Source organism: Branchiostoma belcheri, unplaced genomic scaffold (assembly GCF_001625305.1).
Source record: "Branchiostoma belcheri isolate BF01 breed outbred unplaced genomic scaffold, Haploidv18h27 scaffold44, whole genome shotgun sequence".
Lineage (NCBI taxonomy): Eukaryota > Metazoa > Chordata > Leptocardii > Amphioxiformes > Branchiostomatidae > Branchiostoma > Branchiostoma belcheri.
In genome coordinates, this window is record NW_017804065.1 from 2344511 (window position 1) to 2360997 (window position 16487).

At 39.4% G+C, this 16487-nt stretch overlaps 2 protein-coding genes across 2 annotated transcripts in view; one reads left to right on the forward strand and one right to left on the reverse strand.

The window, feature by feature from the left end:
- Window positions 1–437: 437 nt before the first annotated feature.
- LOC109478516 (tRNA wybutosine-synthesizing protein 5-like) lies at window positions 438–11748 on the reverse strand. The gene is made up of 7 exons (XM_019780115.1): window positions 11336–11748; window positions 9421–9572; window positions 7407–7576; window positions 6855–7009; window positions 2492–2665; window positions 1777–1885; window positions 438–1316 (listed from the first exon to the last, which is right to left on the reverse strand). Exons 1-7 carry the CDS (start codon window positions 11623–11625, stop codon window positions 1152–1154), a joined length of 1215 nt encoding a protein of 404 aa, XP_019635674.1. The 5' UTR covers window positions 11626–11748; the 3' UTR covers window positions 438–1151.
- Window positions 11749–11794: 46 nt separating this feature from the next.
- The window catches only part of LOC109478514 (zinc finger protein 532-like), a 10931-nt gene continuing 6238 nt past the window's right edge, over window positions 11795–16487 (forward strand). Inside the window, exon 1 of the mRNA XM_019780113.1 lies at window positions 11795–11904. The gene's annotated coding sequence lies outside the window, so the exon portion shown is untranslated. The remainder of the gene's footprint in view (window positions 11905–16487) is intronic.

The window sequence follows — 16487 nt, forward strand, 5'->3', positions numbered from 1 at the left end:
CCAGAAATTCATCCCAATGTTAACAGAAGCTACACAAACAAGTAGGCATATAAAAATAGTGCTAAAAGCAGCATTAATCAATCTTGCAGCTCCAAAGTCACTCATATGTATATATAAGTTGTACTCTTACTCTACCCGAAAAACACAACAAAACCAGATAAAATAGAATCACCTTATTGACAATGATGGAATTTGTTTCCCTCTTTTTTACTGTGACCTAACAATCCATTCTTTCTACCCCATAACAATGACAGCCACTCAATAAATAACCCCATACCATGATGATAAAATTCAGTCTGTGGTCCTTTGCAGATTGGAATGAAAAATATCTCTGCATCACAAGAACTCCCAGAGATGTTTTAGCTTAGCACTGCTCACAATAGAAACTGTGTTTCCTGTTATGACATACTGCCAAAGAAGTTCATGATAAAGCTACAGCAATTCCTTCCCTTGATTATATGACCTTTTGTACCGTGGAAAGGACATTCAAGAAAACAAATGCTGGCAAGAAAACTTGATTTTGGCTTTGTGCAAGTCCTGAAACTGCATACCTGGGTACAGTCCCTCAAAAAATACATTAGTTTTTGTCATCATTTCATCAAGTCAAAGACCCAACGAAATGAAACGTTGACATCACAAGGGTCTTAAATCCGGTGTACAGAAAGTGCGAAATGGAACGAAATGAAACGAAATATGTATGAAGTACGTTGGAACGGCGACGTTAGTGTCCGCTCGACGTCCAACGTTGGAACGGCGACGTTAGTGTCCGCTCGACGTCCAACGTTGGAACGGCGACGTTAGTGTTCGCTTGACGTCCAAACGGCAACGTTAAGATTGATGGTATTCTTAGAACCGCAACGTTATAAGATCAATAAGGGTACGTTAATAATAAAGTGACCACAACATTATAAAATCGATCAGGGTACATTAATAATAAAGTGAGTTTTGAGTACCCCGATCCATCTTATAACGTTGTGGTCTCTTTATTATTAACATACCCTGATCGACCTTATAACGTTGCGGTTCTAAGAATACCATCAATCCTAACGTTGCCGTTTGGACGTCGAGCGGACACTAACGTCGCCGTTCCAACGTACTTCATACATATTTCGTTCCATTTCGTCCCATTTCGCACTTTAAAACTTCGCCCCTTAAAACTCATCATGACCGTGCGGTTTGCCTTGCTCATCCTTGTCACCGTATGGTGTGTTCTCTGCATAGTCTGGGAAAAGCTCCTCCAAGTGTTCTGCCGGCACCTGGTAAACTTCCTCCACTGTCACCACAAAGTCTTTGTTCAGGTCCAGGGTTTCAAAAATCTGTATACGTTTCAGGAAACGTGTGTTAGATACAATTTTTTTTTTACCAAATCAGGGCTCGAAAAAATACATTTATATGTAGGTTAGTGCAGGCAAAATTTTGGGATTGAAATCTACCTTCACCTACATGTAACCTGCACTGATATATGTACTGTGTTTATAGATGCATGTAGGTGTATTGTGGATTTTTATTTGGTGCATTGACATGTTATCACCTACATGTATGAGAACTGTAAAAGAAAGTATGGCAATGGTTTTTGAAAGTTTTTAATATGATCCATATCCATAATTATGGTGCAGATAAAACTTGTCTGGTGCAGGTAATTTTAAATGTTGCAGAGATTGAAGTATTTTGAGCCCTGTAAATATATATGTATTTTCTTCCCATTATGGAATCCACACAAATCTTACTGCTACTGAAGGCCAGTGAGAGAGTGAAATTGGTAACAACCAAACTCACATCTAGTTTGTAGCTCATGTCCACTTCAAATCCAGTGTCAAATGACAAGCTTTCCAGATCCTCTGTGCTGATGGAGTCTCTCTCTGCAAATGCCTCCAACACCATTGTCCTGACAGAAAAGGATGAGACATTAAAAGTTACCAAAACTCCAGGAATTTCAAAGTGCCAACAAGTGCAATAAACGGTAACTAAATTTTCTGTATTGGTATAGCTGGTATAACCGCCCTTCAGTGTAACACACCAGCTTCGCAGGAACGCGTCATCGCGGCAGCTGTCTACATTACACTGATCGACTTGTTACACCTACCCCTTGAATATCTAACTCTAAACATTGTTTAATGCTATCTAATGACAATGCCCCTACTGTACTTGCTGACAGCAAGTTCCACTCTGCTATAGTTCTGGCAAAATTCTTGAACACCTCAATCCGTGGTTGATAACTCTGGTACTTGAAGGCATGGCTTTTTTATGTTCTCAGTTGAAGTTACCAGAAATTTGCAACCTCTAATAGTTTCACTTTTGTGCCCAAATAAAGAAACTGCAATACAGTCAGGAAAGTCATACTAGTTTGAGGTGACGGTTTATGTATATATTAGTAAGAACTTCATAAAACTATCATGACCGATAGAAGAATTTATGGCATCTTTAACCAACAGACAAGCAAATCACAGACTGAACTTTGATGCCCAAAGTATGAAACGTTTTTTATGCTGACCTTATCTGCTCTGTGGGTGCCACAAACTTGTATTTACTGAGAGGCGCAAAGTCGGGTAGGTCTTCCTTCTTGCTGCAGTCTTCCTCATCGAACCTGTACAGATGGGTGAACCAGATGTTCACTGCCACATTTCTCTTCTGCTCAGACGCTGTCGAACTCACGTGGTGGAACCATCTGTATATAAAACAAAAAAAACACAGGTGAAACTACGTCGATAAAGGTTAGACATCAGGTAGAACATTACAGCATACAAAATAAACTCGAAAGGTAACATTTTCAAGTGCATAATGTTTACCTTCACGTGGTCTAGCTTATAAAACTTAATTGATCTGTTTATTCAAATACTCACAGTCAGACTAGGGGCATATGTATAATTTATACTAGTCAGTGACCACTCCCTCCAGGGTTAACACTGTAAATCACTTTATATTCACTCATTTGCGGTACTTATATATTCACGATTTTATTGCTCACTTCTGCGCCATGAATTTATCATGACAGTGAACAAGTAATACAGCAACTCTTTCCTCTGCACATGATGTTGCCACGCTAGACAGATCAGGGTTCTCCCCAGGATTTGAGAGGCATGGCCCCCCCTCCAGAGGGGGGAAGCTGAAGCATTTTTCTTTATCTAAATACAAATGGAAGCCATTTCCTGCAACTTCAGGTTTTGAACTGACCAGAAAAAATGTTAACATACAGGAAAAAATTGGGCATAGGTTCCACGCTCTGACCCCTAACCGGGGGCCAACGGTGCCTTCAAGTTCGACAATTGAAACAGAATATGACATTAAGTCATACATTTTCCACTTGGAACTTGAGGCAAGCAATTATGGGAAAATGTAGAGAAGCTGGGACAAAACCTTATCCTAATGCTAATCCTTATGTTATCACCAACTTGTAAACAAGTCCCTTATAATTATCAAAGTACCATCAAGAGTACCATCAAAACAAAATTTCACTTCTCTAACATTAAATAATCGGTCCCATGTTTAGGACTAACAAAGTTACACATTTCAAGAAAATACTTTTGAATTTAAAAAAAAAAGAAGAAAAAAAGAAAAATACTGAATAAAAAAAATATTAATCTGCACAACATTTTTATTGGTTTCTATCCCTTTGCTTGTCTACAAGTCGATAATGTGATTGTATCAATTTTTCAAACGCCCTAAAATTAGCTAAATCGGCGAATTAAGGTGATTGCGCAATGGACGTGCCCTATGACCTTCGACCTTTTGGGGGTCATGCAGGCGTCAACAGTGCCCTCCCCATGCCTTGCCCGTCCGTTTTCGTCGGCAAATTTCTGCTTTTTTAGAGGTTTTGAGACCTTAAAACTCATACCATGGGAGAAATAAACCACATACGTTATTTTTATGGTAAATATCGCTAAAATGGACCATGCATTTTTTTGTCGCGTTGCCGATTTTTGGCAGAAGCCTTGCGGTGCGGCCGCCATGTGCTACGCCGATAGGTACAGGCCGTCCCCCGTCCGGGTTTGTGGGCAAAATTCAGCTTTTTTTAACGTTTCAGGACTTAAAAACCGACAGCAGGGGAAAAATAAATCGTATACGTTATTTTCATGGGAAATACCGCTATCATGAACCAGACATTTTCTGTCACGTCAACGAATTTCGCCGCCGCCACATGCTTCATAATGTCGCGGTACGGTAGGGAATTTTCTACTATATAAGTTCGTAAACGTATCAGCTTTTATTTTTAAACTTATTATCAGGGTCGAGGGCTTTGGTTTACAAAGAAATCAGACAATTAGGCCACACCAATTTAATTTCTTGGTTAACGGATTTTTCTAGAAAAAAAATGGAGCGGGCGGGCGAAAAAAAAATAAAAATAAAAATTTGAGACCACCTGCCATACAGCCATGTAGTAAGCAATCCAGTAAGTTAAGTTACAAAATGATATAAGACATTATATTAGACACTTATTGAACTGAAAGGACCATTACTACATATACATGAGCAACTTCTCTTACATCCCTTTACAATTATTTGTATTATTTTGCAAGATACACATCTTTACTGTATGAACAACAAACTGTCAGTTGACAAGACTCCCATCCAACTGGTTTCACTTTTATTCATCTTTCAAAGTTCCAAAGAGTGGTTTAAATCAGGGTGCTCTGTTCAGATCCCATTGTTTTCTTAGTTCAGGGCACACAGCTTACCACTGGGCTGGGCATTCTATTGTGTCTGGCTGATATGGAAGTTATTTAGAGCTTGAAATTTACAATATCCTAAATATATGCTTTAGACAAATTTCCAGGAATGTGTAATTATTTGGCAAAAGAATTAACTACTTTTACAGATATTTTATTTCTTTTTTTATCTTTCCCCAATTCCCAAATACTACCGGTAGTATACATTTTATATTTCCCATTATACACTTTAGGTATGCTACAGCTACATTATAAATAGCCACATTGACACACTCTTCAAGTTGCCACAAATTCAATGGTCTAGGGTTTCACTATAAAGTCTTTGATTTTTATTTGTAGGGGGAACCATTTTATTCAAAAATTTAGATGTAATAATTGATGCATTATTTGCAATTGTACTCCTGTTTATATGTATCTAAATAAGATGTAACTTTGTTAGAATGCCACATGCACATGTAGTATTTTTCACAGAGTAATTTCTATAATTAAAAGAACCTGTTTCCCCCTACTCGAAGTGGACTCTTCCGACCGTGAGAAACAACTTTAGTGAATGGACTTACGTGCATGGAGGACGTTTTACTTTGCCAAATTCCCATATTTGTGGTAGGATTTTGTACTTTTTGAGAGTAATACAGTTTGTGATGCCAGAATACATTGTTATGTCGTGTTATTTTTACATATTCCCTGGAAAAAAGATCGTTTTAAAGGTGTGTGTGCATGTGCCGCCCAGGCCGAGTTTACACGTTCGGCCGATACTTTTAACGCCCGTTACTAGCACATGTTTCCGACACAATACGTGTTTCTAAATGAAATATAATATATATCTAAAAGGGAGATGATATCATGTTGTTACAGGCACGATGATTTAGTAAATCTGCCGTACGTTTGACTGTCGTCAGTGAAGTTTTGTCCCATGAATGGTGACATGTGCAAAGGGGGTGGGGGGCGAGTTCTATATCAAAAGAATTTTTTTTTACGAACTTTTGAAGAGGCAACCTAGCTTTCCGAACAAATTGCACTCAGAAAAATGTTTCTGCCTTGAAGCAATGTATTTTTAACGCTGTTAACTATGCCCAAATTTTGAAAAATTACAACGTACGGGGTGGATTTTGGGGCCCCAAATTATTCGGGACCCGAGAGTATGGATTTTTGTTCTGTTTTTATTTTTATTTCATTTTGGCAAAAAAACGAAGCGGCGAATCCGTTAACCAAGGAAATAAATTGGTGTGGCCTTAGCTTTGTTTACACGACTTCAAAACGCTAGCGGGGCGCCCGATGTTCCACCAATGACAGCGATTCTCTCAGTAGCGTCGTGCGAAATACTCATTGTTTACTCGATTATCGCCCCATTCACAAGTTTTCAGAGACAATGCCGGCGGGAAAATAGACGCCACTAAGCCCCGAAATCAGGAAATTTTATCGAATTTTAGCGAAATTTTGTTGAAAAATCGGGATGCAACACCCTAGATTTGAAAATGAGTATGAGGGCGCTGAGCTAGGAGTATCAGGGCGCAGCGCCCTTGTTCCATCGTCTGGGGAGAACCCTGCAGATAGTTCCACGAACATGTCAATTTTTTTCAGACCTAGAAATTTTGCTACCGCGAATATAAAGTGATTTCTTTATCTGCTACAGCACCAGATACCATTGTGACAGCTGTCTGCTGCAGGTCATTGGCGTTATGGCCTTATGCGTTTTGAGAAGAAGAAATATAGCAAAAACAATGTGATCTTTCTGCAAAGGCAAACATAATCAATCAATATTCTCTGAAGTGTCACTATGCAAGTTTGAAAGATGGCGGATACTATACTGACGCATCTGACTCTTAATTTAAGAAAATATATCCAATTACTCGATTTAGTAACTTTGCATTACGAAGTTTGCATGCAATGTGATTTTCTCTGCAACTAGCAACCCTAAAGGTAAAGCAACCTATGTTGTATACGATGTCTTAAGATTTACTGTGAGCCTACATTTCATTTCATTATTTCACTATGCAGAATCATTCATTGTTGTCAACTGAAGGTACTTTGCATTTTCTGTCACAGAGCAGGTGAAGTTTATAATTATATAACACATCCACAACTTTCCCAAAAGTAACCCAATTACATTGCATATGCAAATTGTACAATATAGACGTACGCAATAGCCCTAATTCAGAGAACAGTAACTTGTAAAAAAAATGCACTCACTTGTATGGAATGAAGAGGCAGTCCCCTGCTTCCATTGTAGCATTGTACCAGGGTACATCTTTTAGACCTGGATATTTGTAAAGATCAACTTTTTCCACATCAACGCCGCTGAAGGATCCCTCTTCGTGGTCAATGTCAATATGCTTGTATTCCTTCTGCAAAAACAAAAACATGATCAGGATTTTTAACAATTGAGTTTGGTATTAGGCCACACCATCTACATCCCTTTCTTCTACGACATTTTGAAGTAGAAATTGAGCAAGAGTTCCAGATGGAAACGGAGGGTTTGCCTACACTACACTGTTTTCCGAAATTGCACCAAGCTTGGGGCACGGTCTTCCTCCTCTGTTTTATATTCTACAAGTACTGGTTTGATTTTTTTACTTCCAAAGACAAAGAAATTAGATTGGTGTGGTCTTTTGCCCTTTAAGGGTTATGTTATTAATTTATCTAAAAAAATTGACTGGAAAAATTACTGTAGCATACTTCTTAACGATTGCAACAAAATCAAACCTTAACACACTGAAGAGTCTTAACTACGTATTTCCTCACTTTATCAACCATGAACAGCTCCTTGGACCCCTCAAAGAGACAGTTAATATTGTCAGTGGCGTCCAGGTGCAGGACAGACTTGGTGCCTCCACTGCTGAACCACATCACAGCGTCCTGCAGGTAGTCCACAAAACCTCCACACAGCAGGCTCTTCAACAACATAAACTCTCCTAGGATGAAGAACACAGGCATCATTTATAAGACAAGCCATTCTTCTCATTTCAACTTCAAGCATTTATTTTTCCTTTTTTTGGGAATAGGTGCACTCAGTGTTTCCGCCAGGCGGCCGTCCAGCCGTCCTTTGACGCCCTCTTCCCGCTGGGGACGGCCTAGGCTCGTGAGGAGGCCGTCCCAAGAAAAAAATTATACCGTATTTCTTGTAGGACCGAAGGACCAGACATCGATATATATTTGATTTTCACTCGGCTATTCAAAGATAAACTTGTTAGATATATTTTCAAACATAAGAAAAGTTTATTTGCAGGCATTTATCTCTTGAATACGACACAAAAATGTGTCTCATGTACCGCACACGGCCTCCTCAGCTAGCTGCAAATCCTGCGTCACATGCCCACATTTCGCGTCTCTGATTGGTTGTTGCGTCGGCCGCTGCAGCGCCAGCGGTAAGATTGAGTGAGCCGACGCGCGTGTAAACAACTTTTCTTTGTTAGGATATAAGCGCTAAAACGCTATTTTCCACAACCACACATCGATATTCTAGTGAAGAAATATATAGTTTCAAGAATCTTTCGGGTAAATATATATTTCGATGCGTATTTTTTGCATTTTCAGCGTTAGTTTGAGGTACACTTACCCCGGAAGTATACGGACCGCGTGCGTTTCTCGTAGCGTAGCCACGCTAATTTTTTAGTGTTTTTACCCCTTGTTTTACCAATCAAAACAATAAAGAACTCCCGCTAAGGAGAACCCAGTAACATGTCAGATTCCAGCAATTATGTTTTTGATCAAAATTATGGATGTGCACGTATTTCAGCCATATTCGTCCGCGGGAATTCTTGACGCAAACCTACCCCGCGAACAGGAATCAGGACCGCCGGCCTTTATCCGGAAGTTGCCGCCGCATTAAAGTTACCTTTACTTTAACAATTATTTGCCTCTCAGAATGCGGGAAATGGCGTTTTTAACCCTCTTAAAAGAGGGTTAAAATTTCCCGGGGGAGCATGCCCCCGAAACCCCCTAGTATAAGCTCGCGCCTTCGGCGCTCACGGTCGGGCCTTCGGCCCTCCGGTTGGCACTGGTGCATCCATCCTAAAGAATTTGATGCACTAAAAATTTTTTGGGTGCACCATAAAACAAAACCTTACTACAGATCTTACTCAAGTTACTGCTCCTCTTCTGAGCTTGAATCTGAAAATGGGAGCTAACTTCAAAATCTTAAAACAAGTACTTCAACAAAGATTTTATTATTTTTCTGACACTTAGATGCCAAGGATATCCTGTATAGTATTATACATTTGATATGTACAAAAATACCTACAAAAATATTTGGGTGCACCAGTAGAAAAAAATTGAGTGAACAGCTCCAATTTTGGGTGCACTAAGGTGCACATACACCCAGTATTTCGCGCCCTGCTTAAAAATTGATCTGCCCGGCTACGATTTATCTTGACCATATACATGTACAACTCTTTGTATCCTTATATAGTTCAAGTTGTCAGTGCTGTGAACATGTATGTGTAGTAACACTAACAGTAGTCCCACAAAAGGAGGGATTTTGTGGGCATTGCTGCTCAGTGAGAAGATTACTTTTCACGCCTTGGTCAACACCTGTTTCCCACACCTAAGTGTGGTACAGCAAAGTGATACCAAGTCAAGTGAAGTGCATACTAGCAAGTCATCATCGCAGCAAAAAGCAATGGCGATATTTCATAAACTCCACAGCTGCATTAACTGACAGAGTTAAGAAAAATGAGCATGGGGGTTTCAAATTGTGACAATGAAGATCATTAGCAAGACAGCCAATTTCAAATGTGTCATAGAACTTGAGTGGTACCTCTCAACGCAGGTTTGATGCTCTCCACTAAGTAGATATCACTGCTCTTGTAGGTGCTGAGGAACTCTCGGAAAGGTACATCGTACGAAGGCCAGGAACGGTTCTCCTTCTTTCCCTCTTCAACAAAGACAGTCATGTCCCCATAGTTTTTACTGGAAAATCACGTACTGTAAATTATTTCTTTAATTATATTTCAGTCCATACCATGGTATGGATGAAATATATTGTGTTCTCTGATGTTTCTTCTCCTTCTTCTCCTTCTCCTGCCACACAGTCAGAGGGATTCAACTCCGCCATCATTCAGTCAAATGACTTGAAATTTGGCATGGAGGTAGAGTGGGCCAATACCCCCAGGGTTTTTTTTCATTTTTTTGATACATGCCTTTAAAAAATTTTTATGCAGGTTTTTTGGGGCATTTTTCGCCAAAAAATGGATTTTTGGATCCTGAGCCCTGGTTTTACAACCAAATGATCTGAAATTTGGTATAAGGGTACCTTGAACATGTGTCTACAGAACAACAGTCACATTTTTGGCATACACCACTTCCAAATGACTCATTTGGGGGACTTTAATGGCTATTTTCAGCAAAAAAAGGGCCAAAAGTGCTATACCCGTTCCATATTCTATCTAAAGAATGGCACGTTCTATCTGCCGTTGGCCATGGAACAGGTGTTCCATTGCGGGTTACCTGAGGTCACATTGCACGTAAGTCTTGCGTAATGACCCACACATTCAATTTTATGTGCCTAAGACCTTCAAAATGTATCAAATCTCATCATTGTTAGTTTTTGCATACCTGTAATAAGATTAGTAAAGCTTTCGAGATTCAAAGTACTTGTTGTTGCATCTTTGTTCTCATATAGCTACTATTCAATTCATTTATTTGAGAACCTTTGCCAGTTTTGCACTGGGGTAAGTTTGGAATAGTCCACTTTTGCGCGGGAGGGAGATGGACTGAAATATGCTGTATTTGCTCCCAAGCAAATGTCGGCCTTTCTAGTAGTACACTGTTTTCTCACTTTTTAAAAAAACTTTCCAGTCGATTTTCCTCGGGAGTTGGTACTAGTAGCCATATACTAGCATATAGATTGGTAATACATATTAATGTACCAATATAAATTAATGGTACTAGTTACTATAAATAGTATAATGACATAACAAGCATCATTGGCCACGTCAAGACAAAAGACCATATGTTGTTGATATAAATTTAAGCATAAAAGCAGAGAAACAAGGCTAACTATATATGTTGAAATATACGGTATACAGTCTATAAAATAACTGAAAACCAAAAAAAGTTATGTTTTTTTAACATCATGATTAAATTCGTTTAAAAAAAAGATGACCTCTTTTACATGTATAATAATTGGCCACCTACAGAAGTAGGTCAGCAAATTTGCGCCCGCTCAACCGGAAAGTCAGTTATACATAATGGACTGCATTTACACACGAACAAGGAAATCTTCATAATCCAAATCATATACAGTGTACAAGCCGATACAAATTATTAGAACTATCCAATGGCATACAGCACAGTTTACCTCTCACATACTAGTAAGTTGCTCTAGCCAGGATTCAAGAGTTTTGTCTGCACTATTTTCTATTCAGGATCGGCCATTAATACCATGTTTTGTGACCTTTTAAAGCATTGCCCAGACCCCCCTCTAAGGGCCCTATTTATATGTCAATTTCTGAAATAATTATGTTTGATCACCTCTTTACTTTATATGGGCAACTCTCATACCAGAGAATGTGAAACAAATTGAAACATTTCAGTAAAATTCCTAGTATAGGAATATGCTACATATTTGAAGCTCTTTGATATACTCCAGTGTAGTCAAATGTTAATGAGAGTACCAGTTTGTCTGTTCCCCCAAGATACTAGTAATTTGCCCCCCTCCCCCTTTAAATCACCTGAGGTACTCGTCTGTCCACAGCTTGAAGGCCGCCATCTCCTTCGCGGCATCCTTGAAGACCACGGGCTTCCCGGGCTTCACGTACTTGTGGTAGAAGTCTCTCGGGTGGGGAACGTCTTGCAAGACTTCCACCGCGCCGACGGGAGGCACTTGGTTACCGATGGGTTGCAAGTGGCCATGCGGCGGCGTGCCCCTACTACCTCCTCCGACGGACTCGCCCGAACGGCTCGGTACCAGCGCTAGCCCGACACAGATCACTAGAACAAGTCTCCAATAGCTTTCTTTCATTTTCCCAGCAATTTTTTCTCTCAACAGTCGAAGTTACTGAGAGGAAATTCTGCTCCTCTGACCAGAAAACCCTGTCTGACAACCTGTCGTTTGATTTTGCTGCCAATCTTCTTCCGCGTGGCGAGGTGGCTTCTGGGAAGGAGGTAACCTTGCGGAGTGGGTATCACGTGACCGGCGGCTGCTGTCTGCAACTGGCGGGACCTCCACACATTCTTACCCCCAAAATGGGCTCCTCAGTTATCTAAATCACAGCTCAAGTCTCCTCCAACACATCACTGGGTGAGTCCCTGTACCTTGGGCACAGAATTCTGACAGAAATGGTGGGAAATGACACCATTTTCTGTCACATGTGATGATGTTAATATATGCATGCCCCTGTGGTGGCAGCCATGAAAATATGGTTCCCCCATGATGCCTGTGCACCTGACTGGATTGTAGCTTCTTTAGTCTGAAGGGTGTCCAGAGTTTTTCCTTCCTTACAGGATTCTGGCGGTTTAAGATGCGAGATTCCAGAGAGCGGGTCGTTCTTCGATGCCGGTGCAGCTTGCAACTTGGAAATAATGAGCACGCTTGGATCATCACAGACGACGGCATAGCTGTGGTCACAACTAGCAGGGATTTCTGGCCAACCCACAAACTAACCAACTCCATTCTTTCCGCAGAGGAACCGGCTGCCACATCACATTGAGTTGCCTTTCAGTACTAACTGTTACTTAATGTTGCATCGTTTTATTTAAACCAAGACTAGTGGCTAACGTCATTCCACTTGTGGAGATCGACAGCTGCCTGCCACACTGATAATTTCTGACATTGACATAGTGACAATTTCTGACCTCAACGATTATCAGGGGATTCCTGATTCAGGTAGCAGGGGTACTGCACTTCCATATACCTAAGCATATACTACATCTCTTTATATGTTTTTCATATCAGAATTCGGATACAAAATTTATGCTCTCAAATTATTAAATGTAAGTATTAGGGAATTTTCATTTTCTTATGGTGTCATGAAATATATTACCACCAATATACTTAGTCTATCATCTGCATCCTTGGTCATACTCCTTTTCACTATAAATGCATTAATTTATCTAGGGATACTCATGCAAACTTTATTCAATTATTGCTATAGATTATACTCTTGAAGACAAACATAAAATATTTCATCACAGGAATAGGTCCGGTTTGACTTCTTCTTCAAGACATTGGAGGAAGAAAAACTGCCACATTTCATGTGTGGACATTGCATAAGTTTTCATACTGCACAGAACCAAAAAGCTAAGATACACTTAGTTATTTTATTGACTTCAATGGATAAAAAATCTTTCAAACATTGATTTGTTGGCCTGGGCCCATGCAGTTGCAGAAAGTTTAAATATTGCATTGTCCAAGTTGCTCTCAAATGACACCTGTGTTGTACTTATATAGCCAGTCACATGATGCATGGTTTTCTTCACATCTGTACATGATGCCTAAATTCCATTACATTGAGATACGCCCCCCCCCAAAAAAAATAGTAACAACCATACTGACCATATTTTCCAATTCATAAAAATGCACTTGTGTAATTTATGATAAATCAAATTCGTATGTAATGTGTAACTATGAGACTTTGAAACATGATTCTTACTGAATTGTAAGTATATTGGGATCAATCCGGCTTAAAAAGTTAAAGTAAGCAATTGATTATAAAGAGAAAAACAAATGTCCTTAGTCATGTTACTGACATACCACACATATCTTGTCTTTTTAAATGAAGACAGCCTCAAAGTCATACAAATTTTTGTAACTGCCAAGTAACTAAGTAAGTGTAACCCCATAAATTTTCACTCAGTAATGGTATATACTAATATAGTTTCTGATTGTGGTACCCCGTTTGGAAGAAAAAAAATCAATAAACGGTATATCCATGAGTAAAGCCCAATTCCTATACAGTACAATAATGTCCTTGCAATCGGTCTAGTAAATAGAGCTAGAACTAGAAGGATTTTTGTTTTTAACCAACCTGTAAAACTTTTAAAGGACCATGTAAAACAATTTGTATGCTCGTTTTGAGGTTTACTAGTAGCTGGCAGTTAATAACTTAAATGTTTTACTCGTGTCAGTATAATTGTTTGATTTCATATACATGTATTTTTTGTAGATGTGATTCTCCTTTGTAACCTTATTCAAGTCTTGCTTCCTTTACATTAGCCAGACAGGGGCCCATCTTAGGGGTTTGGGTCAGACAAAATGGCTTCCCCTGTTTGCTGTGCGTCAGAGCTGAAGATCATGTGACCAACGTGTGGTCTCCCTGTCTCTCGCATAATTACCTCCCGTGTTAGCCATGTCTGGTTCTCTCACCACATCACTTCATTACCTTGTTGTTGTGTTTATCCTGGTTGTCGTTTCTGAACGGGGAAAAAGAGGAGTAGTTTTTGCTGTAAATTTGCAGAAAGAACCCTCAGGGGTCAGACAGAGGTCAGCCAAAATGGCGGGCGGTTGGTTGCCAACAGAGAGTGCTGCATGATCCAGTAGGTCATGTGATCACCATGAGGCCCAGGCTTGTCTGGGGCCATTTGTAGATTTAAGGTTGGACAAGGTAAGGAGGTCGAATTGAGCCTCCTTTGAGGACCAAGGAGCTTTTTGAACCTCCTTGTGTAATAGGACAGGGACCAACACGGTGAGAAACCCCAAAAGGCCATCCTAATCCCAATTGAAGTTGGTATTGTCCTAAAGGTTAAACTGCAGAGGGTTGAATCTATATATAAACAGCCTCCTTGATCAAATAGATCCCAATCCAAGCAATCGGTTTATTGATAAGTATATAGGTTAGCTTCCTTTGCGATTGTGTGCAGTGTGATATCTTGGAATGCTGTCTGCAATGAGCTAGCCTGTACAAAATGGAGGTACAGTGCAAGTGTAATTCATCAGTCAGATGTCCAAAATGTGTCTACAAACTTTAGGCACTGAAGTGTGCTCTTGAAGTCCAGATCTTGTTGGTTTCTTTAGGTTGACCATTATCGTTAATGTTATCTTCTTGTAAGTGTTTTTCTACTTTGTAAACATTGGCTTGTTGCATGTTTTATCCTTCAATTATCATTGTTTTGCCACTTTGTTTTATTTTGGTTTATATATACACACTGTAAAGTACTTCGAATTCGTGCATGATTTTCCCAAGAAAGAATTGCAGAACTACCCCAAATTTTCTGTCAGTTTAAAAATCAATAGCAATATTAATTTTTCTCATCTCAAAGTGGTTCAACGCTCTCTCAACCTGAATTCAGGAAGAAAATAAGCAAGAGTCCTCAAATCTGGTTCCTAAAATATAGGAAAATTGGTGGTGGTGGTCCCCTTAGTGAAGCCAATGCAGCCGTTTTAAAATTCCAGCAGCGTTTGGGATTTGGATATTGGCCAGGTTTCTTCACTCACTTTGATCTCTTGCAAGTGCTGTTCCTTTTGAGGTTGTCTTTTAGCAAGTGATGTATTCCAGTATATAGCCATAGTACATGTACTGTGAATACTAGTTTCATACGTTGATAAATTACAGTACACCTGTGTGTTTGCTTCTATAGTGTATTCATTGGATAAGTAGTGGATTGGGGGTATTTCCTAACAACAGGTCACAAAAGGTCAGACACAGGCAATTATTAGGTCCCTGAATCCATCATAGAACCAGCACAACAGCATATTTTGAAACTGCAATCTACTTTTAATCAATGTCATCCTAAAGACCCATCAAAGGACCAATCTTTGATGATTATAGGTAATTTGTTTATTTGTGATTTGATATCTCTGTTCAGTGATTGTTCATCCTTCAGGGCTCGATATACTGGGTGCATATGCACCTTAGTGCAGGTAAAATTGGAGCAGTGCAGATACATGTAGTTCTGATGTCTTTCTTCTTTCTTTCTTTATTGGCAATGACAACAGGTCAAGACACAGGTTATCAAGGCAGTGTTAACTGGTATGTCTACCTGCGCCCAATCTGCAATGGGCCATGTACTTGGCTTATAAAGTTATATACATGTACATGTAGTTATACACAAATATAGGTGTAGGTGTATTTTCATTAGCAGTATTGACTGTCATCACCTACATGTATGAAGTGTGAAAGAAATGGCAGTGGTTTAAATTTCTGAACAGTTTTTAGTGTGAACCATGCTTCCTACATTCTGAGTGGTACAATGTACATGTAAATTTGTCAGTCACAGACTCACAGGTGATTTTCAATGCGTATAATATGTTACATCCACTGGTGCAGGAATGCAAAAAATGTAGCCCTGTCCATTAGTGTGAGGACAGGGCTCCAAATTAACTTTTTGACCTAGGAGCACTGTGCTCCTAACCATAAAAAGTTAGGAGCACAGGCTAAAATCTAGGCGCACCAACAAAAAATATTGTATTGCAAAGGTGTTAATCTATTAAAAACTAAGCTAGATCATATTTCCTTTAAAAAAAAATTCTATCAGCATCCTTAATTTTGAAAAAATTGGGCATAGGTTCCCCGGATGACCCCTAACCGGGGGCCAACGGTGCTTCCACAAGTTCAACAAGTGAAAAATACATGATACAAAATGTACATGTATTTACTACCTGGAACTTGCAATTATTCCCAAAGGTGTACCTGACATTGATATATTAAAAACTAAACCAAATCCTATTTCCCAAACAAACCACATATTGACACAGCTGAACAAATAAAAATGTGGTCATGTCTATAAACTCCACTCAAAAACAATTTTTGAGAGACACTCGGGTCGCGATACTAAGCATGATAATCTTTAATATCTCATCTGATTCTCCCAATGTATTACTATTAGGGACTTCACAATCACAGCATCCAACCGCACTAACACAAGAAACCAATAAAATTCGGAAAA